This window comes from Natrix helvetica (genome assembly GCF_964273705.1).
Source record: "Natrix helvetica genome assembly, chromosome: 1".
NCBI lineage: Eukaryota > Metazoa > Chordata > Lepidosauria > Squamata > Natricidae > Natrix > Natrix helvetica.
In genome coordinates, this window is record NC_138548.1 from 169,501,520 (window position 1) to 169,528,922 (window position 27,403).

At 45.6% G+C, this 27,403-nt stretch overlaps 1 protein-coding gene across 6 annotated transcripts in view; it reads left to right on the forward strand.

Moving 5' to 3' along the window:
- Window positions 1-27,403, forward strand: part of UBE2E3 (ubiquitin conjugating enzyme E2 E3) — a 167,790-nt gene that overhangs the window by 18,846 nt on the left and 121,541 nt on the right. The window contains exons 1-4 of one of the 6 annotated variants that reach the window (XM_081943988.1): window positions 22,086-22,379; window positions 23,065-23,105; window positions 23,923-24,116; window positions 26,434-26,484. In XM_081943988.1, the coding sequence (XP_081800114.1) occupies window positions 23,923-24,116; window positions 26,434-26,484 (245 nt within the window). In that variant the 5' untranslated portion in view covers window positions 22,086-22,379; window positions 23,065-23,105. Of the gene's footprint in view, window positions 1-12,894; window positions 12,917-22,085; window positions 22,380-22,506; window positions 22,596-22,749; window positions 23,106-23,922; window positions 24,117-26,433; window positions 26,485-27,403 lie in introns of those variants that run through there. The other 5 variants (XM_081943987.1, XM_081943984.1, XM_081943986.1 and 2 more) reach the window with 5 other exon arrangements.

Genomic DNA, 27,403 nt, shown 5'->3' on the forward strand with positions numbered 1-27,403 from the left:
GAGATTATAGCCAGGAGTGCTTTTTTTTTGTTTTGGATTGACATGCCCGTTACAAATTCTTGTCAGAGCAGAAAGACCTGGCAACAATCGCTTGTGTCCTCATTAACTCCAGATTGAATTGCTGCAATGTCTTCCACTCAGGGCTCCCTTTGAAGACTTCCTGCAAACTTCAGTTGGGTGGGTGAGGCAGCATATTACACCTATGCGACTTGGTCTGTATTGCCCATGACATGGTTTCCTGTCAAACCCGTGCAATCAGCTCAGGAAGCAGTCAGAGGCAAGGGATTGCAAGCAGTCTTTTCCTGTCACACTGCAACTATCCCCCTCCCCTCCCCCCCCAAGGCCCAAGAGGTTACCAAAATGCTGCAGTTCTGTCAGGCTTCACAGATGTGAAGGCCAATCATATAATATGTCATTTCAATGATGCCAATTGGTTTTGTTTATTGTGTTGTGGTATTTTTATGATTTTTTAAAAAAATGTGAAGCTGCTTGGAGTCTGCGGAATCAGGTGGGATACCCATTCTTTAAATAAACATGATTAATCTAATTCATAATGCTTTGAGAGGTACAACTGCCTCAAAGCTAATCCCCTTAATAACAGATGCATGTCACAAGTAAGCTATATTTGAATTCCTGCAGAGTGGTGAGTTGGTGAAATTGCAAAACAAATTTACCATTCATTTTCACCTTTTATCAAATAAATCCCAAATACTTAATTCTGACAGTCACTCATTTCCCAAGTCTGCCTTGGCACCCATCAGTAACAGCATAATGGAAGACTTGATCTGCTGACTGATTCCTGCAATTGTCCTGCGTGTTTCTTACTAATTATGCCCAAGATGCTCATCATTCAAAATACTGTTTATGCCAGGAGTTTTTTAAAGCATGGCTTAGTACAAGCCATGAATTAGGAGTTTCATCATCTTTCTTTCTTTTCTTTCTTTTCTTTCTTTTCTTTCTTTTCTTTCTTTTCTTTCTTTTTCTTTCTTTTTCTTTCTTTCTTTCTTTCCCTTCCTTCCTTGCTTCCTTCCTTTTCTCCTCCCCCTCCTCCTCCTCCCCCTCTTCTTCCTCTTCCTCCTCCTCCTCCTCCTCCTCCTCCTCCTCCTCCTCCTCCTCTTCTTCTTCCTTCTTCTTCTTCTTCTTCTTCTTCTTCTTCTTCTTCTTCTTCTTCTTCTTCTTCTTCTTCCTTTCCTTCTCTCCTTTGCTCTCTCAGTCTCTTTCTACCCTCCCTCACCACACCCTGATCTGGAATTGCCATCTGGTTTGTACCACAGCTTTCATCAGAATATATTCATGCATTAATCATAGAATATGCTCTAAATACCTACCACAACTAGGAATGCATCGCTTTTCAACTCTTAAATGCTCTTAAGCATCTTGATGTGACTATAAGAATAAAAGAGGGGAAAGCCATTAGCAAAAAGAGAACGTGGGGAGTCAGGACCATCCACACATAGAGACATTCCTAAGATTCAGCTTCACTTCACATTTTTAAGCCATGCTCTCATTCTCACGTTGTCACAGCCTTATTAAATCCTTCACAACATATCAAGTTTGGTTCCCAGCTGGCTAACAGCAGCAGCCAGGATGAAGTAGTGTTTAAGATGCTAGACTAGGATTGAGAAGAACTGAGTCCAAGTCCACTCTCAGCCATGGGAACTAACTGTGTGGTTTTGGGCTACTCCTAGTCCAATCTGACTCATAGGGTTCTCTAGGAAAAATTAGGAAAAGGGAGTACTGTGTGTGCTGTCTTCAGTTCCTGAAATATAGTTGGGATTTAAATCTAGCCAATATTTAAACTAGGCAGCATGATGACAGACATAGCAAACAGTAACAAATGAAGAAATAATTACATTGTGCCATCTTTCCATCCATCTTAGCTCACAAGCCTTCTCTGGGGGGAAATTGGAGAGGGTGTGTCAGGGATGCAATGTTGAACTCATAGAGGAATGACAGAAACGACTATAAATTTAATGACGAAGTAAGAACTTTTTTTCAAAAATGAAATAGTACGAAAAGATCAGAACAAGAAAAACAGCAACTATTACAGATAGTCCTCGACTTACAACTTCAGCTGGTGACTCTTCGAAATTACAGTGGCATTGAAAAAGGTGACTTATGACTGGTTTTCACACAACTCTTACAGCATCCCTGCGGTCACATGATCAAAATTTGGTGGCTTGGAAACTGGCAGGTAAAGGTAGTCCTCATAACCACAATTGAGTCCAAAATTGAAGTTGCTAAGTGAGAAATATTTAAACTGATTTTTCCCCATTTTATGACTTTTTCTCGCCACATTTGTTAAGTGAATCTCTGCAGTTCTTAAATGAGTAACCTGGTTGTTAAATGAATCCAGTTTCCCCATTGACTTTGCTTGTCAGAAGGTCGCCAAAGGGGATCACATGACTCTGGGACACTGCAACCGTCATAAATGTGAGTCAGTTGCGAAGCATCTGAATGTAAATCGTGTGACCAAGGATACGCTGCAATGATCATAGGTGTGAAAAGTGGTTATAAGTCACTGCCGTTGTAACTTTGAACGGTCACTAAATGAACTGTTGTAAGTTGAGGACTCCCTGTATTTATGAGGGGTGCACTGTTGTAAGGTAAGGTGGTTGCTTTTTGTGACTTTCTGACAAGTGAAGTCAAGGGGGAACCCAGATGCACTTCACAACTGTAGCATGAAAGGTTGTAAAATGGGGCAAAACTCGCTTAACAACTGCCTTGCTTAGCAAAGGAGAGGTTGGACTCAGTTGTGGTTGTAAACTGGTTTTGGGGGGGAGGAATTAAAAGCTGCCTGTTCTTAAAAGGCCTGGATTAAAAACTGCACTTGCCTTTGTTTACTGGCCCTTCCCCTGGCAGCAGAAGTGAAATGAGGCTCAAGTTATTTGCGTAGCATTCCAAGCATCGTCTGTCAACTCACGTTACTCCACCAGGATTGTTGTGAGGAGAGAAGAGTGGAGAGGTTCATCTTGCCTGCGCTGCACTCTATGAAGACAAAGTAGATTTGATGATGTAGGTTGCAGGAGAGTCTCGGAAGGGGGATATGCAGTGGTGGGATTCAAATAATTTAGTGGTGGGATTCAAATAATTTAGCAACCAGTTCGCCTAGGCTGGCTGTCATGGGAGGCATGCCTCCTGCTCCGCCGCATATGTGGACAAGCCTCCATGATGGCTAACCTGACCCTGGGCGAATCGGTTGTTAAATTAAACAACCCCCCCACCCCGCTATCAAAGTCAATCCTGCGTGCTCTGCTGCACTGCAATAAACAGACAACAGAGCGGCTGGCACGAGGAAAGGAGGAGGAGCAGGGAGAAGAGAAGATAGGTTGCTGCCAGTTCAGCCCAGTTCAGCCGAACCAGTACTGGAATTCAGGCCTGAGTTGCAGAACTGGCAGCGACCCAGGCCTGCCATGCCCCTGAACCGGTTCCCTTACCACCACTTGGCTGCCGCTTGGCCACCGCCATTTTGGATTTTGGTGACTGCGGGTGCGCGCAGAAGAATTTACATTGAAGAGTCCACATGCGGGGAGCATACATCTGCTGCACAGACGCACGTTGTATGTGGGTTGCGAACCGGCAGTAACACCGGCAACAAACAACCCCTGGAAAGCGGCCTTCTCCATCCCTCATACCGGGCACTCCGTTGCCCTTTTCTCCATTGCAGTGCATAGCAGGGGGTGGGTGTTTAGTTTAACAACCGGTTCACTTGAACCAGTGCAAATCGGCTGAATCCCACCACTGGGGATATGTGAAACTTAGAGATGAGGGTATCGGCATTTTGAAACCTGATCAGGCTCATGCAGCCAAAGTCGAAGTTTACTAAAATTCACCCCAACATTGTTTTTCCCTTTGCCTGTGGAAAGCTCCTGCGATATGGAAATTAACATTTTGATGGCTACAAGTAAGTGGTATATTTCTTTCTTTCTTGCCCATCCAATCATTCCTTTCATCCACGATGATGGAATCATACAAATTCCTTCATCTTTTCAGGGGGAAGGTTTGAGAATTTTAGACTTGTAATATCTCCTTTGGGGGCCTGTGTCTCCTGATTTATAATTGTAAGCGGCAGTGGTGAGTCCAGATAGCATTGTGGCTGTCATATAAGAGAAATAAGAGCAGTGGTGGGATTAATTTTTTTTTACTACTGGTTCTGTGGGTGTGGCTTGGTGGGCATGGCAGGGGAAGGATACTGTAAAATCCCCATTCCCTCCCAATCAGCTGGGTCTCGGGAGACAGAGAATAGATGGGGGTGGGGTCAATCAGAGGTGGTATTTACCGGTTCTCTGAACTACTCAAAATTTCCGCTACCGCTTCTCCAGCACTAGTCAGAACTTGCTGAATATCACTTCTGAATAAGAGGGAAAGATCAGCATGTACAACCTTGAGGCAACCAACTATCCAACTAACTAAAGTGCCATGATGGTGCAGTGGCTAGAATGCAGTACTGCAGGCTAATTCTGACGACTGCCAGCAGTCAGATCCTGACTGACTGAAGGTTGACTCAGCCTTGCATCCTTCCAAAGTCAGTAAAATGAGGATCAAGATGGTTGGGGGTGAGATGCTGACTCTGTAGACTGCTTAGAAAGAGCTGTAAAGCACTGTGAAGCAATAGACAAGCCTAAATGCTATTGCTAATTAAAGAAGGAAAAAGAAACAATAACAAATGAGGGCTGATATATGTATACAATGTTGACGTGCAACTACTATAGAGCACAGACTGATAGCAAGCAAAAAGAGGCAAAAAGGAAGAAAGAGTGGTATGTCTCTCTTATTCTTTCTGAGTACACAGCCGCTTCCCTTTTCTGTAGCTTTAAATTCACCTGGAAAGTGGGTATGCCTCTTCTTTTCTCTTTATGTTGTATGAACAAAGACTCATTATGAGCTGCAGAAGCATTAAAGACATCCAGAGCAGTCAGGGGGATGGATATAATGTTCTTGTTGGATAATTTTTACAGTGCTCTGCACAATCATCATAACCATTTACACCGAACTTTAGTTTTCTGAAAAGCTTTGCAAGGATGGATTCAGATATCCTTACAACAACTCTGCTGCATTAATCATAATTATTGTAGGTGGTAGAAATGGGGAGGTAGATTGACAAATGATCACTGTCCTGCAGACTGGGATTCGGAGAATTGTAATTCAACCTGATGGTTGACGATCAAAAAGGCCGGCAGTTTGGCGGTTCGAATCCCTAGCGCCGCATAACGGAGTGAGCTCCCGTTACTTGTCCCAGATTCTGCCAACCTAGCAGTTTGAAAGCATGTAAAAATGCAAGTAGAAAAATAGGAATCACCTTTGGTGGGAAGTTAACAGCATTCTGTATGCCTTTAGTGTTTAATCATGCCAGTCACATGACCCTGGAGCCGTCTTCAGACAGCGCTGGCTCTTTGGCTTTGAAACAGAGATAAGCACCACCCCCTAGAGTCGGGAACGACTTGCACACATGTGCGAGGGGAACCTTTACCTTTACCTTACCTTTTAATTCAACCAGATGGTGCTGTAATCTGCCTATCACTTCTTGTTCTGCTGGGGCGGCTATAGTTTCTAAATGGTTTTCAAGGATAGCCTCAAATATAGCATATTACAATAGTCCATCCAAGAGGCAACTAAGTCATGAGTCACCATAAGAAGAGCCAGTTGGTCACTCAAAGGATGTTACAGATGTACATGGTGAACTTGTGCAAAGGCCTTCCCAGCTACAGTTGCCATCTGCTCTTCAGGTAGTAGCTATAAGTGTGGAAGGTTCCTCAGATGACAAATCTGACCCAAATGAGGAAGTGCATCCCATTTCAGGTGAAGAGGGAAGGTCCCCACCATCAGAGGGTCCAAACACCCACAAGTACTCAGGGTTGCTAGGGCTCAGCCTCAGCTTATACTTCCTCAAGACTTCATAGCCTCCAGGCACTGAGACATGACTTCAACAGCATTGCTTAGCTGACCCTGCATTGAAATATAACATTGAGAATGTAACATCATTTAAAAAGATAAATACCGTATTTATTCGAGTATAACGCGCACACGTGTATAACGCGCACCCCCTAATTTTCGATTAAAAATCGGTATAAAATTTTGTTTCACACCAAGCATTGTAATAGTAATGACTATTGCCACCGGCGGGGCGGGAAGGGGGTGGAGGCGCGCCAGCTTTTGCTCTAGTCAAGACAAAATAAGACCAAACTCGCGGGAGGCATTGTAATGAGTAGGCGATTGCTGTATAGAGAAGAGGAAGAGCAGGCTAAAGGTCCAGCATAGAAGCGAAGCCGAAAGAGATCCTTGTGAGGCTCTGCAGGCTTCCTCGGAGTAAAGAAGGCAACAGCTCCCCTCACCCCCCAGAAAGCAGCGGGGCTCATCGCGATGAAAAAGGGAGCCCTGATGCCGAGGAGAGCCTTGCAAGGAGGCGGAAAGGAAAAGCCCGAAAAGGCACCAAAAGAAGCGGGAGGAGCTTCGCCCGCCTGGTGGGCAGCCTGTGCGCGCCTGTTGCCAGCGTTCGGCGGCAGCAGCGGCGGCAATAGTCAGAGCGCCGCTGCTGCCACCGAACGCTGGCAACAGGACCGCCGGAGCGCCGCCTCATCTCTCTCAGGCGCCGCCTTTGAAAACGCCTCGATGGCTGCCCACCAGGCGGGCGAAGCTCCCCCCGCTTCTTTTGGTGCCTTTTCAGGCTTTTCCTTTCCGCCTCCTTGCAAGGCTCTCCTCGGCATCAGGGCTGCCTTTTTCATCGCGACGAGCCCCGCTGCTTTCTGGGGGGTGAGGGGAGCTGTTGCCTTCCTTACTCCGAGGAAGCCTGCAGAGCCTCGCAAGGATCTCTTTTGGCTTCGCTTCTATGCTGGACCTTCTGTAGGTAGAACAAGCGACGATTCCTTGGTTTAAACGGCGGCAGCAGCGGTGGGGAGACAAAGGAGGGGAAAGGCGGCAGGCAGCTGAGTTGCGACTATTGAGCATGGCGCGGCGCCGCCTGAGGCCGGGATCGAGGCTGCAGTCTGGAAATTTACAATTTGCAATTCGCCACTGCCACCCCAGCCCAGCCCTCGTTTATAACGCGCACCCAAACTTTGACTTCTTTTTTGGGTATAAAATTTTGCGTGTTATACTCGAATAAATACGGTAATTTGTAGTACTCTATCAAAATCCTTATTGAATCAATCTTTTTCTTTTTTACAGTAATGTTCTTGTCAGTGTTGTCTCATAGCAATAGCAACAGAACTTAGACTTCTACACCTCTTCACAGTGCTTGACAGCCCTCTCTAAGCCTATTGCCCCCAACAATCTGGGTCCTCACATTACCGACCTCGTAAGGATGGAAGGTTGAGTCAATCTTGAACCTGGTGGGATTTGAACTGCCAAACTGCTGGCAGTCTGTGATCAGCAGAAGTAGCCTGCAGTACTGCATTCTATCCATTGGTCCACCACGGCTCATGGATGGACTATTGCAATATACTCTTTATGGTACTGCTGAAAACCATAGGATAGGCAGGCTATCCCATGCCTTTGTGGCATTCATGCTGCAGTAAGCTACTTGTTACCTTCTGATTGCAATTCAAGGTGCTGGTTATCACTGGCTTAGGGCCTAGTTATTTGAGGGACTTTTTGTCTCCTGTGGGTTCTTCCCATCTGATAAGATTTGATAGAGGTGAGGTGTTTTGGCTCCCCTAGATTAAATAAATTCATCAGAAAGGAGGCCTTCTCTATTGTGGCATCTGCCCCCTGGAACAGTGTCCCCCTGGAGATTCATTTGACCCCCTACCATGCTGGCTTTTAAAAGGACACTAAAACCACAGCTCTTCTGCCCAAGCCTGGGTTAATATAGTTGTCGGTTTATGTCTCTGCTAGGAGGGGATGGGATTTGACTACTGTCTTCTCTAGGTGATGCAAACTGTCTGGTTTTACTGTTAATTTTTCCATTTTGGTATATGTCAAGCCCTCTAGAAATTTGATGAGTGAGTGAGTGAACTGGGATAGTCAGGAACTCATAATGGTTCCACTCCTTGAATGCCAACATGATTGTCCATCACCCTATGGACTCAAAATGGTTCCGTTCCTTGAAGATTAATGTGAGCAGAACTTTGGAACTGCTTGGCCCCTTTGCACAGGTAACTTCAAGGTCTTCTAATTTTTGCTTGTTTATGTTTAATTTGGGAGTTGGATTTTTCAACTGATGCGTTTTAAGAGAAAGACAAGCTGTCTTTTGACATCCCTTCAAGTAGAGGTCTATCCTCTCTTATGTATCCACAGGGTGGTGCCAAGGTTCCGAATCACGAACCCAACCAAGCCAGCGAAGTCGATACGGTACGATCTTTTGAAGCAAAACCTTATTGAGTAGAATGTGTATGGTTACTTCAAATCTAAGTTGGAAATGTGACAATCAAGAAGGGTCATTTTATCATGCTTGGTAGACCTCCCCCCAAAAAAGTGTGGGTTTTTTGGTTAAAAAGCGTGACTGATTCAGAGAATTTTAAAGATTACTATACAATTGAAACAAAAAAAAATCCTCTTGGGATTGATGGATAAACAGTTAGGAAAACAATCATGGAATGTTGGTTTTTATATAAGATAACTGCAGTGAGATTGTTGTAGGCACAAAGAATGTAAAAAATTGGCAATACATACAGTACAATGGAGGAATGTTGGTGAAGATAATAGAACTTGCCGAGATGCCCAATTGACCTGTCTAGTCAAAGAAAAGACAATAACTATGTTTATTGCTGATTGGAAACCCCTTATGGACTTTTTGGGTAAAGCAGAAAAAAATCAACATGATCTATGGTTTTTGACAAAAAGAGTAAATGATAGAAAGAAGAGAATCGCGATCTAGCTTTAGAGAAAGAAGTATATCCTAAATTATATTTACAATTGCTGTAAAGAAAATTGGAGGCCTCTTCATTTTTTTCTTTTCTAATTCCCCCCTACTCTTCTTTTCTCTTTAGCTTTCTTTTTTATTTCTTCTTTTGCCTTTTCTTCTTCTTACTGTATTGATTTTTATATTTCTTTTTAAAACTTTCAATAGTGTTATATTTAAAAAGGGGGGGACCAACCACCTCCAAAAAGGCCTTAGCTAATCGGGAGGAACATGGGGTCCAGAATACAGGTGGCAGAATTCTCAGCAATGAACAAGGAAGTTCACTTCCTTGTGAGTAGCCGGCTCAAACTATTTCCAGATAATTCAGCACAGATATATTTTATGGAGGGACACGGTGGCTCAGTGGCTAAGACACTGAGCTTGTCGATCAGAAAGATGAGCAGTTTGGCGGTTTGAATCCCTAGCGCTGCGTAACGGAATGAGCTCCCATTACTTGTCCCAGCTTCTGCAAACCTACCAGTTCGAAAGCATGTAAAAATGCAAGTAGAAAAATAGGAACCACCTTTGGTGGGAAGGTAACAGCGTTCCGTGTGCCTTTGGAGTTTAGTCATGCTGGCCACATGATCACGGAGACGTCTTCGGACAGCGCTGGCTCTTCGGCTTTGAAATGGAGATGAGCACCACCCCCTAGAGTCAGGAACGACTAGCACATAAGTGCGAGGGGAACCGTTACCTTTACCTATACTTTATGGTCACTTCCAAGGAGCCTGCCCGGTCTGTAATCCATCTCCAAATGAAGCTGAACAATATTCCGATGTCAAGAATGTTCCTCAAGGACCTCTTACCCTGAAGGGTCCGAGTTATCCTAAATAGGTGATACGGTGTGCTATCCATAGATTCAATAAAAGTGGAGAAGCGAGCTCGTTTTGCCACTCTTGTCATCCCCTGGCAAATCCTAATAAAGGCTCTCACCTATTCCTGATCTCTCTGCATCTTTCTCACCCTTTCCCATACTGGTCTTGCCAGTATGTTCATCTCCTGCCCAGCATCTCCCCTCTCCCTCTCTCATGTTTGCAAAATACCAAAATACATACATGCCTTCATTTAAACTGCTGTAAGAGTTTGAGAAAACAGAAATTGCATTTGGTTGAGGGAGAATATAAAAGTAGGAGAATGGAATGCAACAGTTGAAAAGGGGCTCATAAGCATCCATTCCTAACCACGATGACACCAAAATGACAAAATGTCAGGACACAGGCTACACACATTCCATATTTGTGTGGTAACAAAGATGTCAGAAGAAGTGTTCATATTGCAGTGTTGCAATATGGTACATTACGTGCTCCCCCTGGTTCGTCATTGCGAAAGTTGATGCCTATAGCATAGCTGGGTAGCTGAAACCCTAAAGTTACATTATTGGCCACACTACACACACTTGCAAGGGCACACAGTTGTAGACATCAATGGTATCCGAGGCTATCTATTTTATGGAAGATAAGAGGAATGCTGTAAAGACAGACAAAGAATAACAGACAAAACAGAGACAATTCCAAATATTGTCATGCGCTTTTTCAAACAGATAGATTGCTAAAGATGCTTATTATCCAGCCACATTGTATATCAAAGCCATGGTAATCAGAATGCTGAATGCATGATGAGAAAGGAAGGAAACGATTTTCTATCATGACTAATAGCACAATTCTCTTGGTGACATTTTGTGATTCCTTCTACCACCCAGCGCAAACTGCACATTTCCTTATTGCTCCATAATTGATTAGCCCTACTTTTATAAGGCTAGCAATTTCCCATTACTTCATTATCAAAATTAATATTTCATTCATCTTAATTGACTTTAAAACACCACCACCATCATTAGATATTGGAGGCTTGAGTCAAAATCTAAGGTTGGGGACACAGCTCTGAGTTGAAATTTCTACTGGTGAATTGGATCTAGACCAGGTGTGTCAAACTGGATTTCTTTAGGAGCCGGATCAGCATTGTAGTTCTCCTCCGTGGGCTGGCCATTTGGGGCAGCAAATTGCTGCAGGAGGCCATCCAGGCTGAAAACGGGCCATGTGCTCCGCATGGCCCGTTTTGGCTGCTAGAGGCACTGCTGGCCAGTCCTTTGCTATTTCCAGGCCAACCCCAGGGGCCAGATTTAAATACCCTGTGGGCTGGATTTGACACCTGATCTAGAAAATTTTGCAAAGGAGCTGGCCAAGATGGCTTTGGTGGATCAGACCACTGGCTGATCAGTACAGGTAGTCCTCACCTTACGACCATAGTTGAGCCCCAAATTTATGTTGCTAAGTGAGAAATTCGTTCAGTACGTTTTGCCCGATTTGACGATTTTTCTGGCTCTCCGACCACCCTGGTAATCCAGCTCAAAGCCAGGGCGAAGCCAGGGTGGTCGTTGACGAATTTCCGACCCTCAAGATGGGACAGAGGGCCGGCAGCACCCCTCCCATCAGGGAGGCCCCCCCACAATCATGCGGAGCTCACAAGCCGGCCGCCATTCCCTCCGGAAGCTCCTCCTCCTCCTTCTTTTAATCTGTTTTAATTTTTATGATCATTGTACAGACTCTATATTTAATTTGTTTTTAAAAAGGGGTATTTAATATTGTTATTGTATATACGGTTTTTAGCTTTTGTCTGTACACCGCCCCGAGCCCCCTTGGGGAGAGGGGGCGGTCTATAAATTCTAAATAAAAAGTAAAAACGGAAGGTGCCAGTTCTTGTATTTGCTCCTGGAGTGGCTTACATGCTCAGAGCAAGCCAGCTGGAAGGTCAAGTCAGATTCTTCTGTGTTGACAAGGGAGCCCCTTGTAGAGGTAGGCCTTGGCAGCTGCCCAAAGAAACAAGCTCCTGAAGTTCATCCTGGGGAAAAAAGAGGATGTTAATAATGATCTGCTTCACAGTGCAATTTTATAAGACAATCTGCTGCCCTGTGCTAACAACCTTTGAGTTCTTCTCAGTCCTTGATCTATTTATAGACAGAGCTGAAAAGACCAACAACTGCTGAAATGATCAAGGCTTCATTTAAAACTCACTAGATTTATTATATGATCTCATAATGGGGGCAAGAAAGCAGGTGAACTCGGTTGTCACAGCTAACGGTATTGGTTTTTATGTTAGTATTTATACACCACTCCATTGGAGTCAGGCAGCGTCTCTAGACCGAAATAAATAATAAATAATAAAACTGCCCATGTGTCTGAATTAATCCCCTATCTGGGTTCACACAATACATTGAGGTACAAACTTCCAAAGAAGCTGGGTTCATAGGACACGCTGAGCCACATACACACAACAAACAAGATTAAAACCAGTCAAGCTTAGCATATGCGAGTGTGCGGTGGCTAGGATTAGAGAAGAGATACAGTTAAGTGTGGACTGTGTCAAAGAATAAAAGTCTAGAGTGCCGGCAAGGGTAAATGGCTGAAATAACTTAGAAATGGTATATACAGGCTTTAAATTCACAAAGCATGGAGCATACATGATTACACCACCACATTCTAATCCACAGATTCAAAGCTTGCCGTGGTTTAGGCTCTGTGCCTACACATCAGTGGTGGGTTGCAGGCGGTACGCCCCGGTATGGGCGTACCGGAGCCTGCTTGGAGCACTGGATACTGTTCCGGTACAATGCTCCGGAGAGCCCACCGCCCGCCCACACTCCTTACCTGTCTTTTAAGCCTTTGGCGCTTCCGCGTACTGCGTGTACGGCGCCTGCGTGACACTCCGCTGAGCAGCTGGAGAGTCACGGAGGCTTGTGGAGGCATCGCAGGCAGGTACAACATATGTGGGCGACACCAGGCCCGTTCCAACTGTACCAGTTGAAAGGGGATCTGGAGCCCACCCCTGCTACACATGTACAGGTAGACCTCGATTTAGGAACCACAATTGAGCCCCAAATTTATGTTACTAAGTGAGAAATTCATTAAATGAGTTTTGCTCCGTTTTTTTTTACTTTTCTTGCCAGTTTTGTTAAGTGACTCACTACAGTTGTTAAATTAGTAACCTGGTTGTTAAATTTTGTTTCTCCATTGACTTTGCTTGTCAGAAGGTCGCCAAAGAGAATCGTATGACCCCCAGGACTCTCCAATCGTCATAAATGTGAGTCAGTTGTCAAGCATCTGAATGTAAATCATGTGACCATGGGGATGCTGCAGCAGTCATAAGTCTGAAAAAATGGACCTTTTTTCAGTGTGGTCATAATTTTGAAAAGTCAGAAGTTGAGGACTACCCGTAAAGGACTATCAACCCTATACTTACACAGCTTGATTTCATATTGAGCATTCAATTCAGTGGTGAAATCTAATTTTTCCCCCATGGGTTCTGTGGGTGTGGCTTGGTGGTGTTGGGTCATGTGACTGGGTGGGCAGGGCCAACTTTTTTTTCACTTTTTAAAGCATTTTGTCTGTAAAAATGCTTTTAAAAGAGTGGGGGAAGCTTCTGACAATCGCACGGCTCACAGCTGAGCCGCATGGTCCTCGGAAGCTTTTTTTTAAAAACTACCAGTTTGTAGGACCAAGTACAATTGTCCCTACCAGTTTGGCTGAAGTTATTCAAAGGATGTGCAACCTCTCCTTTCTGCATGCTTCTACTCCGAGATCGACCCGGAGCCCCCTCACATGTGGGGTGCCACAGGGGTCGGTGCTCTCGCCTCTCCTGTTCAACACATACATGAAACCGCTGGGCGAGATCATCCGTGGTTTTGGGGTGGGATATCATCTGTATGCTGATGATACTCAGCTATACATTTCCACCCCGAACCACCCCAACGAGGCCGTTGAAATGATGTCCCGGTGTTTGGAGGCCGTACGGGTCTGGATGGATGGCAACCGACTAAAACTCAACCCTTCCAAGACGGAGTGGCTGTGGCTTCCGGCCTCCCGGTTCAACCAGTTGCTTCCATCTCTGGCCATTGGGGGCGAGCAACTGGCCCCCATGGAACGGGTGCGCAATTTGGGCGTCCTCCTGGATGCCCGGCTGTCCATGGATGACCATGTAACAGCCGTGGCAAGGGGGGCGTTCCATCAGGTTCGCCTGATGCGCCAATTGCGCCCCTTATTGGACCGGGATGCCCTACGCACAGTCACCCATGCGCTAGTGACGTCTCGCCTGGACTACTGCAATGCTCTCTACATGGGGCTTCCCCTGAGATGCACTCGGAGACTGCAGTTGGTCCAGAACGCGGCCGCGCGGGTGATTATGGGGAGGACTAGATACTCCCCTGTAACACCTCTCCTGCGCGAGCTGCACTGGCTTCCTGTAGTCTACCGAGTGCGTTTCAAGGTTTTGATTATGATCTTTAAAGCGCTTCATGGCACAGGACCTAGTTACATGCAGGATCGCATCCTGCCCCATACATCCCTACGACCAATCCGCTCACACAGAGAGGGACTTCTTCGGGTGCCGTCCGCTAAACAGTGTCGGGGGGCGACACCCAGGAGCAGAGCCTTCTCTGTGATGGGCCCAGCCCTGTGGAATGACCTCCCCCGTGACATCAGGATTATTTCCGATCTCCGCTCCTTCCGTGTACAGCTGAAGACCCACCTCTTTCAATTATCTGGCCTGGCTCAACCGTAAATTTTTTCTTATTCCTCCTGACAGTCCATTCAAATTTTTTAAATTTTTAAATTGTGTTATTACTAATGGGGTATTTTAATGGTGATTTTTAACTGTCTAAATGTGATGTAATTTGTTACCTCCTCCGTGCATGTATGTCTTTGTATATGTGTATGTTTATGTGTTTGTACATATGTTTTATGTTTTATATGTTTTATTGTATGCCGCCCCGAGTCCTGTCTGGAAAGGGAGCGGCTAATAAATTCAAATTTATTATTATTATTACTTTATGCAGCTGAAATGAGGAACACAGTGTCCTTCAGACACTGTTTAAGCATTATTCCTCATAGGTTACACTAGCTGGGATTTCTGTATTTCAGTGATCTGGAAGGATACAAGTCAGACAGATACACATACAGAGAGAGAACGGAGCATGGATGAATTTTAGAGAGTAGTTTTCTTGCATGGGGCTAAGACGGACTAGTAATTAAAATGAAAGTTTCTCCCAATTCTGTAGTGGAATACTTTGGTTTGTGGGTAACCGGGAGGAAGATTCTTGGTCAAAGTAATGTGCAAAAATCTTTTACTATCAAGAGCAGTTTTACTCCACTTTAGCTCATTTCCTTCATCCAGTTCCTGGTTCCAGGAAAGCAGTGTATTCTCAATATTTTCACATTACAATTTCAGTGCCTGTGATCCTGCCACAACGTTTGTAAAATGTAAGCTAAAAGGGGTTGCAATCTGAAGGTGATGCAGCCTTTCAAATTAAAATGTGAAACTTTTAAACTGAATTATATTTAAAACATGGTGCTTAAAAAAAAAACTCATGCAGTGTAAGACTTTTGTTGCTGCAAGGGTGCTGTAGGACTTTTGTTGCTCTGAGGTTAATGGGAAGAGAGGGTTAACATACAATACTTAATCTCCCTGCCTTCCCCCCACCCCAATTAAGCATGCTGTGAAAACAGGATCAGAGCTGGAAGGAGCTATTTATGCCATTGAATCCAGCCCTCTGCTCACTGCAGGATCCAAAAAAAAAAAAAAAAACACCCTCTGAAATATCCCAGCAAATGTGTATCCAGCCTGTCTGTAAATATCCAGCATAGAGTCCCACCACCAGGCAAGGAAAATATTTATTTCACCATTCTTGCTTGCATTTGTTTGGATTTCAAGGACACTTATATGGGGAGGCCTCCCTATAATAGCCCAGTGGGAAGAGGATTGCGGAGACAGGAAGAGCTACTGGCTCAAGGTTTACCAGGAAGTTCTGTGGTTGAGGGAGGGGGTTTCTTTTCCATCCCCACCCCTCCAACAGCAGAATTGCTTCCTTGCATGGTAGTTCTATTGCTGAACTAGCCATATACAGTGTGTCTGACATGAACGTTTTCACATTGGACACAGCCTTTAATCAACAGCAGAGGTCTTCAAACTTGGCAACTTTAAGATTTGTGACAGCTTAAGACAGCTATTGCTGGCTGGACAATTCTGGGAGTGGTAGTCCACAAGTCTTAAAGTTGCCAAGTTGGGAACCCCTGATCAACAAGGATACTGAAAGAGATGATGGCCTTTCATCCAACACCAGAAACTTCAAGACCAGATCTTGGTGGAGAACCTTGGAGAAATTCTGCAAGGCAGATGGGAAGAAGAGCATGTGGGCTGGAACTTGGGAGAAAAGTAACCATGGGCATTGCCCTCCAGCTCAATTGGTTCAAAGATATTTTTTTCCAGGGTAGAGACCTGCATATATAATTGTTAGATTGGGTAATGGATAGGCACACACAGGCTTAACGGTAACAACAGCTCTTTATTAAGTACAACAAGTGAGAACAATCTAGGTTGAGTCTGACAGCAGCCCTTTTATAGGGAGCTGTCATACTCTTCGACCAATTAAACCTCTGTTCCCGCTGCAACAGAGGACCTTGGTGGAAACCACTGAAGTTAGAACAAGTATCTAACACCCCTCCCCTCTTGGATTGAACAATCCTACTTGTTACGTAGTCACGCAGGTAGGCGGGCTTTTGGGTAGCTCTGCCTGACCTGCGCAGTTCAGTAGGAGGGTTTCCTTAGACAGGTCGGACGGACCTGTTTGCTCTGCAGCTCTGCTTGGTGGAAGCTCCTGGAATCTTTCACAGGCCGCGGATGGAGCTTCTAGAGCCGGTTCGCTCGGAGCTCGCTGCGGGCCTGCAACAAAACCAGATAAGTTTCCCGGTACCCTCGGGCTTGAGCTGGCCGTGTAAGGAGTGAGTGTTTGCTCATTTTGGGTAGGGCTTTGGCTAACTCATGCAGGAGTTACCTTTGGTTGTCTAAGAGTGGAGTTGGAGAGGCGGCGACAGAGTTGGTCAATATGCCTTCTCCAATTCCTACCGTCCTCGAGCTCTAGGAGGTAAGAGCGAGGGTTGGTGATGCCTATCACTGTGGCAGGAATCCACAGAGTTCCCCCGGAATGTTTGGCCAAGAACTGGGCCAGCAAAGTCAATGTGCACCCTAGACCATGGTGCTTGAGGTCGCTCCCACTCCTTAGCAGGCTCCTCTGGGGGAAGTGGTCTGGACTCCTGGCACGGTGTCCAGGTAGCCACCCATTCTTCGATATCCCTGTCCATGTTAGGGCACCACACGTAACTCCTAGCCAAAGACTTCATCCTGACAATTCCAGGATGCCCTACGTGTAAAGCCTCTAAAACTGCAATGCACAGTTTGGGTGGAACAACGACCTGGTCCCCCCATAGTAAACAGCCATTTACAACCGATAACTCATCGCGTTTGGCAAAATACATTTTGAAATCAGCCTCAACAGACCCCTTGGGCCACCCCCTCCACACCCAGTTCAAAATTTGTTTGATGGTGGAGTCCTTTGCAGAGTGACGGGCAATGTCACTGGACAAGACAGGCCCAGTCTCAAGGCAGTCAGTAAGGAGGACTGGCGTCTCGGGGGTAGGGTCAGCGAGAAGTTCAGGCAGCGGGCAGCGGCTCAGAGCATCAGTGTGCCCCAAAGTGGAGCCTGGTCGGTGGATGAGACAGTAGGAGTAGGCAGCTAGGAAGATGGTCCATCTGATCATGCGGGGTGATAATGACACTGGGGTAGGTTGGTCCCAAGCCAGTAAGCCCAACAACGGCTTGTGGTCTGTAACCAGTTCGAAGTCTTGGCCATATAGATACTCATAGAACCTCTTTACTCCAGCCACTGCAGCCAAAGCCTCACGGTCCAGCTGGCTGTAGTTCTGCTCTGCGGCAGACAAGGTGTCTGGAGTAAAATGCAATAGGGGCTTCGGTTCCATTGGGCTGAATGGGGAAGTGTCGCAGGTCAATGGCAGGGTCTGGCTGTATTGTACCAGAAAGGAGTCCGCCAACAGGAGTCGTTTTACCTCGGCAAATGCGGCAGCCTCGGCTCTGCCCCAGGACCACTTCGCGTTCTTAGCCAGGAGACAGTGTAAGAGCTCAGCAACAGTGGCTTTCTGTTTAAGAAAGACACTGTAGAAATTAAGGAGCCTGAGGAACGCCTGCACCTCAGTTTGATTGCGAGGTGTGGGGGCGTCCTGAATTGCTTTAATTTTTTGGGTGGTCGGGTGAATCTCAGAGCCATCGATTAGGTACCCTAAGAATTCAACCCTTGGCACGTTAATTTGGCATTTCTCTTTTTTGAGACGGAGGCCTTTGTCTCTAATTGAAGCCAAAACTGTTCGTACACGTTTGAAAAGTTGCGCCTCATTTGCAGCCGATACCAAGATTTCATCGAAATAGGGGACGATTCCTGGAATCCCCTGCCGTCCCATGATGCTTTGGAACAGTCCAGGGGTGATACTAACGCCGAATTGCAGGCGGTGACATTTGAATGCAGCCCTGTGCGTCACAATGGTTTGGGCCTCTGCCATAGTGCCATCTACAGGCAATTGTTGGTATGCCTGCGCCATGTCCAATTTTGTGAAAATTGCCTAATGAATGAAGTAGGTGCTGTACAATGGGTACAGGGTAGGCACTTTGTTGTAATGCTTTATTTATTGTGCACTTGTAGTCTGCGCAGATGTGGACAGACCTGTCAGATAGGGGTCTCCCAGCATGAGTGATCGACCTGCTCTAGGATTCCCTGGCCTACCAGTTTGTCAATTTCCCTGTCAATTTTGGGGTGGAGAGCAAAAGGTACTCTCCTAGGTTTTAGCCTTATTGGGGCTATGTTGGGGTTCAAACTAAAGGAAATTGGAGTCCCCACATACATACCCAGACCAGTGCCGAAGACGTCCTTGAACTCCTTAAAGATGGCTTCAGCGCCGTCATCTTTCAAGGCATTGATATCGGTCACCTCTAGGCCCAGGGCTTGGAACCAATCTAGCCCTAGGAGGCTCTGCAGGTTGCCACTGACCACTGTCACTGGGAGTTTCCTGCTGAACTGCTTGAACTTCACCTGAAAGGTGCCTTGGCCCACGATGGGGACCTGGTTTCCCTGGTAATCGCGTAGGCGGATGTCAGGGTGCGAAGATGCTGCTTCTTTAGGCTAGGGATAGCCTGCTTTAGGGCAGACCACGGCATGATGGTCAGTGATGACCTGCTGTCGAGCTCCATCTCACATGGAGAGTCCTCAATGAGGACTGTGACCTTCAGCTTTTTTGGCCGCCTGGTGCGGACTTGGCCGATTGACATGTGGTAGGTGACTCTATTGTCGCCCTTTGAGCGCCGTGGTGGCTTCTGCCAGGCCCCTTGGTTGGGCTTCTGTTGGTGGTTTTGTGCGCTTCTAGGCTGCCAGGCAGTGGCAGGGAATTCGCTCCAGCACACCTTGGCGATGTCCCCCTTTCACTCGCAGCGCTGGCAGGTTGCGTCGCAGAAACCGCAAGCCGATCTGGCATGGTCTCCTCCACAGCTAGCGCAAGGCAGGAGACGCAGTTTGAATTTGCGCGCCGGCTGGGTGCGGCTACTGTGCATGCAGCAGCTGTCATCTTACTTGCCTTCTGAGTTCTCGGGCTCTGCAGCCTTGCGATGTACGCGTGTACTCTTTCACGCATCTTGTGGAATGCTTTGGCGCTGCAGAGTCTCAGTAGATTTGATGGCTGATTCGGACGCCCTGGCCTCATCCAATGCGATCTGCAGAGTAAGGTTAGATTTAACGAGTAACCTCCTCTGTAGGTTAATGTCCCGCACGCCGCAAATTATGCAGTCCAGAATCAGCTTGTCCAGGTCTCGGAATTTGCAGTACGCTGCGGCCTTGTGAAGCACCGCAACGTACTCATTAATCGACTCGCCCTTTTTCTGGTTCCTGATGTTAAACTCATGCCGGCGAACATGCTTGGACGGCTTGGGGGCATAATGGGTCCTCAGTGTTTGCTGGAGCATGGACCAGGCGACTGATTGCAGCGGTGTCGGCTCAGAGAAGTCTTTCACCATCTCAAACACTTCCCGGCCACAGTTTCCAAGGAACATGTTCTTCTTGCGGCCTTCAGAAAGGCCCATGAGGTCATTTGCCTCGAGGAAGCAGTCAAATCGTAGCATGTACGAGTCACAGTGCTTGGTGACTGCGTCATATGGAGTCGGTGGGACGTGCATCGCCATTTTGTTTTCAGAGGGCGTTTTGAGTTTGCTGCTCAAAAATGGCTGCTCGAAGCCGCGCTGAGCTCCGGGCTGGATGTACTTGCTGGATTGCTACACTCTTTTGGTTCGCCTAGTTGCCTTCCAATCCCACCCTCGTCACCAGTGTTAGATTGGGTAATGGATAGGCACACACAGGCTTAACGGTAACAACAGCTCTTTATTAAGTACAAGAAGTGAGAACAATCCAGCGAAGGTTGTGTCTCACAGCAGCCCTTTTATAGGGAGCTGTCAGACCCTTCGACCAATAGGATTAAACCTCTGTTCCCACCGAAACAGAGGACCTTGGCGGAAACCACTGTAGTTAGAACAAGTATCTAACAATAACCTTCCCAACCAAAACCGATTTGCAGTCTTACAACTACAATACAACCAGCAAATGTTGTCAGTTATTTCCCTTGCAGGTTCCTGCTTTTTCCAAACATGTCTTCATTTTAGGGGGGGGGGGGAGTGCATCAGCCAAGGCAAGAGTTCCTCTTTAGCCTGGACTGCATTTCGTGTGTTCCACTTTCTCATTTTCCTACAGAAAAGGAGGGAGGAGCACCATGGATTCCACCTTGGGCTTCTGAATGTAAAGGTGTGGATGAAACAGAAGAAGAGGCAGAAGCCTAGGAAAGTTGTGGCAAATTCTATAGGGTGAGTTACAAACACTCTCTTGCTTTGGCCTAGCGAACAGGCCTGTTCTTATATTTATCAGATCTGCACTCTGCAACCTTCACTGCTGATTCCTGGAGGTATTCAATTTTTCTCCCTTAAAATTGTTATGGGCTAAAGAAGCTGAAGTTCATCCTGTCACACACCACTGTAGTAGGAACAGTTTTTGTGAGACTCTTTTCATATGAGTGTTGAAGCTGTTTGAAACCCTTGGTTTACCATCTTTTGATTTCAATTTGGGAGAACTACTTTGGGGGCAAAGCTAGAAAGTACACCATTAATTTGTGTGTGGAGAAGTGGCCAGACATGAGCATGAAAGACATCTCATTTATATCATTGCTCTGACATTTTCAATTAGATGCTTGGTTTTGTTTCATGGTACATCCCAGCAGTGTAACTGCCTAACTTTGGCCCAGAGGTATATACAGCAGCTAGGTTTGGGACACGGTGGATCAGTGGCTAAGACACTGAGCGCATCGATCAAAAAGGTCGGCAGTTCAGCAGTTTGAGTCCCTAGCGCTGCGCAACAGAGTGAGCTCCCATTCGTTGTCCCAGCTTCTGCCAACCTAGCAATACGAAAGTACATAAAAATGCAAGTAGAAAAATAGGGACCACCTTTGGTGGGAAGGTAACAGCGTTCTGTGTGCCTTCGGCATTTAGACATGCCGGCCACATGACCACGGAGACGTCTTCGGACAGCGCTGGCTCTTTGGCTTTGAAACAGAGATGAGCACCGCCCTCTAGAGTCGGGAACGACTAACACATATGTGCGAGGGGAACCTTTACCTTTACTTAGGTTTGTTTTGTAGCAGGTTGGGTGATTTATTAACCTACCTGAACTTTTTTTTTTTTTTCCTCTGATCAGATTATCAATCTCCCATTCCTATTTTGTAGCTAGATCGAGAGAGACCCCAACAGCAACTGCTAATGCCTCCCAAATCAATTTAATTGCAACTGCAAGACAGCTGTCAACGAACAACAGACCCACGATTTCCTTCTTTACTGCCACCGGCAATATCCAGCCCCCCCGTCTCCCCTCGGTACCCCCCACCCCCACCCCACCCCTCAGCTGCCACCGCTGGCTACGCATGGTGACAAGAAAAGAAAGTGGTTGCGACGGGATAGCCGAAAAGCCCTTGCTCGGCAAGGATCAGGGTGCAAACTTGAGATCCGTCCAAGCACATTTTGTCCACTGGGGAAAGCACGCACTCCGCAAAGGTAAAGAGAGCGCGTGCGCGCGCCCCAGCCCACAGGGGGGCGCGCTCTGCCAGGCAAGTGTAGGGAGCGAGCGCCGTCCCTCCCCCCCTCCCCTTCCATTTGGAACTTTGCTGACTGCAAGGTTCTGAAACCGAACGTAGCGACACACGGGGGCGGAGGCGGCGGAACGTTCGATCCTTCCTTCGTTCCATCCGGCCTGTTCCTCGAGGGAGGGGAAGAGGGGGAGTAGTAGTCGATCCCGGTTCCACGTTCCCCTCTCTACCCCACCGCGGGAGTAGCTTGGAGGAGGAGGAGGGGAGGGGAAAAAAAGAGGAGGCCTCGTCAGCGCCACCCTTCGGCCGCCGAGCCTACTGCGCCTCCCCCTTTCTCACTCGCTCACTCTTCCCCCCACCCCCACCCCCCGCTCCGACTCTCAATGTTCCACACTGCCCGGCCACAGAGCGTCCTCTGCTGCTTTATTTCCCCCCCGGCTGCTTCCATCCCCCTCTCCAAGGACATTTTCTCTCCCCTTCCCTCCCCCCTCCATCCCTCCCCTCCGATCTAACGTCGGGACAGGACGCCTGCGAAGGTAAAGGAGAAAAGGGTTAGGTGGCTGCATCAGGAGCCTGGGCGAGCAATGGTGGGGAGGGGGGTGGGAAGAGAGAGAGGAAGGGGGAGCGGGGGAGAGCGAGAGAGCGAAAGAGAGAGAGATTGGTAGAGGGAGCTTTGTTCTTGTTTTCAGCGCTCGCTGCCTGGCGGTGGTCAGGAGAGCCAGAGGAACCGGACTGAGTTCACGCCTCACTTGGTGCGCACACACCGCCCTGGCCGTGGTGGAAAGCTTCCTACCATAACAGCCTCTCTCCATACCTCCTAGCTGGGAGCTCGGCTCTCCCTACAGAGCCAAGAGGAGGAGGAGGGGAGGGGGAGGAGGAGGAGAAGGAGGGGGCGGCGAGGGGGGGGGGAGAGAAACGACGACGACAACGGCGGCTGTGTATGTGTGTGTGTTTGTGTGTGTGTCTGTGTGTGTGTGCGAGGGAGAGAAAGCGAGAGAGAGAACGAGGGCAAAGCTTCAGTTTCTGCCCTGCTGCTGCTGCAATTTTTTTTTTCGACGAAGACCAACCGACCTTCTTTCTTTCTCGTTTTTTTTTTAAATTATACAATACCAATATCAACCGCCTCCCACTCCCCAATTTCATCTTTCCGGGAATTTTTTATTTTTATTTTTTTAAAAAAAGAGGAGGCAGGAAAAAAAAATATGTCGGTCTGTTTTGTAGAAACTGATCAAGACTCGGTGGCGTTGAAAGCTTTCCAGAAGGTGCAGTTTGAATTATGCTTCTTCTTTTTCTTCTTCTTCTTCCTCCTTCTTCTTCTCTCTCTCTCTCTCTCTCTCTCTCTCTCTCTCTCTCTCTCTCTCTCTCTCTCTCTCTCTCTCTCTCTCTCTCTCTCTCTCCACCCCCCATTTCCAGCCTACTCTATAGTGACCAAATGTAATTCTTGTGGATGGCTGTGCCAACAGAACCCGAGCTGGCTGATTTCTGACAGAGAAAAAAAAACATTGGAGTCTGAAATAGCAAATCCTTTCCAGCTATTTAAATAGAAGGAGACAAGAGGGAGTGGGCCATTTATTGGTTTGGTTTGGGCCTCCCCATTTGTACAGCAGCTCAAGTATTGTTATTGGCAATATATTGGGAGGAGGAGGAGGAGGAGGAGAATATGGTTGACTTCACTCCTCCTGCTCCAGTGTAAATATTTACAGGGCATTTGTGAGGGGGGGGTTCTTTAAAAGGGGGCAATGTTTACAGTGTGTCATGAGTTATTAAATGCTTATGCTTGAACACTTTGTGAAATTTGCCTCATTCCTATAAAGATTAAATGATTGATCTGACTATCTGAAGAATTGTAGTACTGAGGTGAAAACAGAATAGATATTTTAAAAGATCCTTCCTTCCTTCCTCATGGTAACTGTTGCTCTCTAACACGAAACTGAAACTTTTAAAAGAATTGTTCAACCATTGAGTTGTAAGGGGGTCTGGAGTAATTCCACTCGGATTGAGTGGATTGCACCACTTAGTTAACTGATATTCTTTTGTCCCATTCCTTCCTTTTTGCTCCTTCCCCCAACGTTTCCCAAGATGTCCAGTGATAGACAAAGGTCAGATGATGAAAGCCCAAGTACCAGCAGTGGTAGTTCAGACGCAGATCAGAGGGACCCACCAGCACCTGAGCCCGAGGAACAGGAAGAAAGAAAACCTTCTGCAACACAGCAGAAGAAAAATACCAAACTCTCCAGCAAAACTACTGCTAAACTATCTACTAGTGCTAAAAGGTAACACCTGAAACATTCCTCCCTCCCTCCCTCTTTAGGGGAAAGGGAGCAGGAGAGAAGCTTGATGAGAAGGCACTAAATGTAAAGGGGCAAACTCTACTCTTTGATGAAAAGGCCTGTAATAAGAGATGGCTTTAAGGTTAGACTCTACTTTCCACAGGGCCTCTGGCTCTGATTTCTTTGGGATCTCTTCACCCAACCCATTTGCCAGGTTCAAGATGGAGGTGTGGGTGGGTTGTGTAGGCAGGTTCTTAAATCTGAGAACTATATTATTATGGAAAGCACGTGATGATGTGGGTTGAAACCCACTCTTTGAAGGGGATCCTCTGGCCGCCTGCTGGGCTCTGGTTTGGCCCATTTGGCCCATGTGTATTTTTGCATGAGTGACACCTTGTTGATGCACATGTAGATTCAGGCAAGGAGGCCCACTTCTAGATTCCCATCTTTTATAGCTGTTTCGTGAGGGGGGAGGGCGCCTTGAAATAATGACCTTTTCATTGGCTGTTTTATTTTCAATTGAGTTTCTTTGGATGCACTGGGGAAAAAAGATGTTTTGCAAGTGATATGAATTCTGTGGGGGTTGTTTCTTTTAGAGCACCCTTGCAGGTCAACATGGATTTGGGGCTGGGTGGGTTTGTATGTAATTGAAATGCAAGAAGGGCTGTTAACTTGGCTATCTCCTACCTTTGTGGTCCAGCAAGCTATTGATTTTCCTTTGATCTGGGAAGTTTCAAAAACTTGAGAACCTTTTACAGGTTGTCCCTAAGTGAACAATATCACTATCTGCATGTGGAGTTTTTCACAGCTTTGCTTTCAAGAAGGACATGTGCTTTTAATTTTCTTTAATAGCCATTTGAGTTGGGCAAGCTTGAAATGCCTTGAATCTTGCCTCTTTGGAGGTAAATGACCAATCCTTTTTCCTAAAGCTGTTTCACCTAGGAATCCACATTACAATGTCTGGTAGTCTATTAAATGGCATCAGACAAGTTTAAAAGTGCAAGCCATTTTTGTTAAAATTTGTAGTAAGTGGGCCAGTATGCTTGTGGGTAAAGCATGTTGCTATTGTAAAGTAAAGTTTTATTAGGAATCTTGAAATGTTTCTTTGCACTTTAAGCTCTGCCAGCATTATGTGAGAACAATATTAGCATTTACCAATTTCTCAATTAAAATAATGTAGTAAATTGAGCATAAATGAAAATAAAATGGTTACGATAAATCTTTTTAAAAACAGGACATTAATCTTAAAAAAACCTTCTGATGCATTTAAAGTAACTGCTGCTGTCACAAAATAATTTGTACAATATGTTTTTTGTGGAGAAAATGACTCTGAATGTTTTCATAATATGTTATTTGGTGTTTTGAAATGTCCCCACTTTTTAGTTCCATAGCTTGTGTAAATTCTTGTAGAGAACAAGTCTAATTATTTAAACTATATCTAGTTTAATCTATATCATAATAATGCATTTTATATCAACAAAGGATAAATTGTCTGAACTTTTAAAATCTTCAATATTTGCTTCCCCTAAAATATTTTGTTTTGGGAATAAATTACAGACCTTCCATCCTTTTGATACCTTTTTTTTTGTTAAACTGTAATAAAACAGATTAATTTTTTTTAGTTACTGACATATTATAAATTCTGTCCAGGGCTGGATCCATCACTGATAATATCAGTATGTGTTTTATTGAACAGGGTCACTTAGCAAATCTTCAATACAAATATTGGGAAAGAGGAAAGAAAGGTAGTGGGAAACGTGCATCTTAGGTTATCAGTTGATTTTACTCTGATTACTTGACTGCATAGTTACGAAGTGAACTGAAATGCTAAAATTCACTGTCGGAAGAGGAGAAAAAATCCAGTCAAAAATATCTACGATGTAATTGGGTTTTGGCTGTAACTCCTTCAGTTATGGGTACAAAGTCATTCTGAAATCTTGTTGTATTTCCTCTTTCCCTCCCCTTGCCTACCTTTCTGGTTTCATTTGCATATAAGATTTTTTTTAATTAAAAAAATCCTTTATAAAGAATGCGGAAAACTCCTAAGACTCACTTTTTAGAGATCTCTGAAGGGATTCCTACCAGGCTGAGGTGTAAATGCTCTCTCTGTTTACCATAACAGAGCAGGAAAAAAGCTGTAAAGTTTCTCTGTCCTGGGATTTGGGTTGTGCCTGTGAGAACAAAGAGGAAGCAGCCATGTTAGCATTACAGAAGGCAAAACCAATCTTGCATTTAACTGCATGGTGGTAGAGGGCAGTGTAATTCCCTGATTTATTCAACTGTCTCAAATGCTTTGTGCCTATTCTCATTTTGCCAACAGAATTCAGAAGGAGCTAGCCGAAATCACCCTGGATCCACCTCCGAACTGCAGGTATGAGACAATCAACTACCTGGCCTTTGGGGGTGTTGATGCAGTTGGGGAGGGGGAGGCAGGGGGGGCGGCAGAATGAGATGCAGATAAAAAAAAGTTAAGGTGATTGGAAGATTTCTCAGCAACAGAATTGTGCTGTTCTGCAATATATGTAGATGAATATCAGATAAAGCAGGAATTGTACACGGCAAGAGGAACAAGTGTCATGAAATGGCTTTGACAGAAGGTTCGATTATCAGTGGCACAGGGTAAATGCCATATATGTTGGAAATAGTAGCCTTTGTTAACAAGTTTTCTGTTGTGCACATTTAAGCTAAATAGTGATGTGATCATGGATGTGATGTCTTAGTTTAGGACTTAGGAGATGTTGGATATTTGAGGCTTATGACATGAACTTAACCTGTATTTGAAAAAAAATGGTTTCTCTTTCCAACTTCATGTTTTGGTGTCAGTTTCAAAGATAATTGAAATGCCATATATTTCCTGATTTGGATGATATTCCAGGATAACAAAATGTAGAAATGATTTTGTACCTTTGGGGAGATTGTAAATTATTGGATGATTATTTTGCATAGAATTCTAAATCAGCATAGGTGAATAATTCAGATTTTGAATGACATAGTGGTTCAGAAGTTCTTATATGCCAATTGAGATATCCACCCTCCCTTTAAAAAAAAGGAATATGTTTTTTCTTTTGTTTTGAAAAATTAGCAATGATTGCTTTAACAAAATTGCAGTTGTGAAATTTCCAGTGTTGGAAAATAAAGTTATTCAAGGTTGTGGCTGAAACTTGTATCGATTCTTGTTCTTAATCAATTTGTTACGTAGTACAGATTTCACTGACCATTATGTTGAATGCATGGTTGGTGCAAAGGAATATTGCAGCATTTTTTGTGAGCGGCTGCTATTTAATTGGATT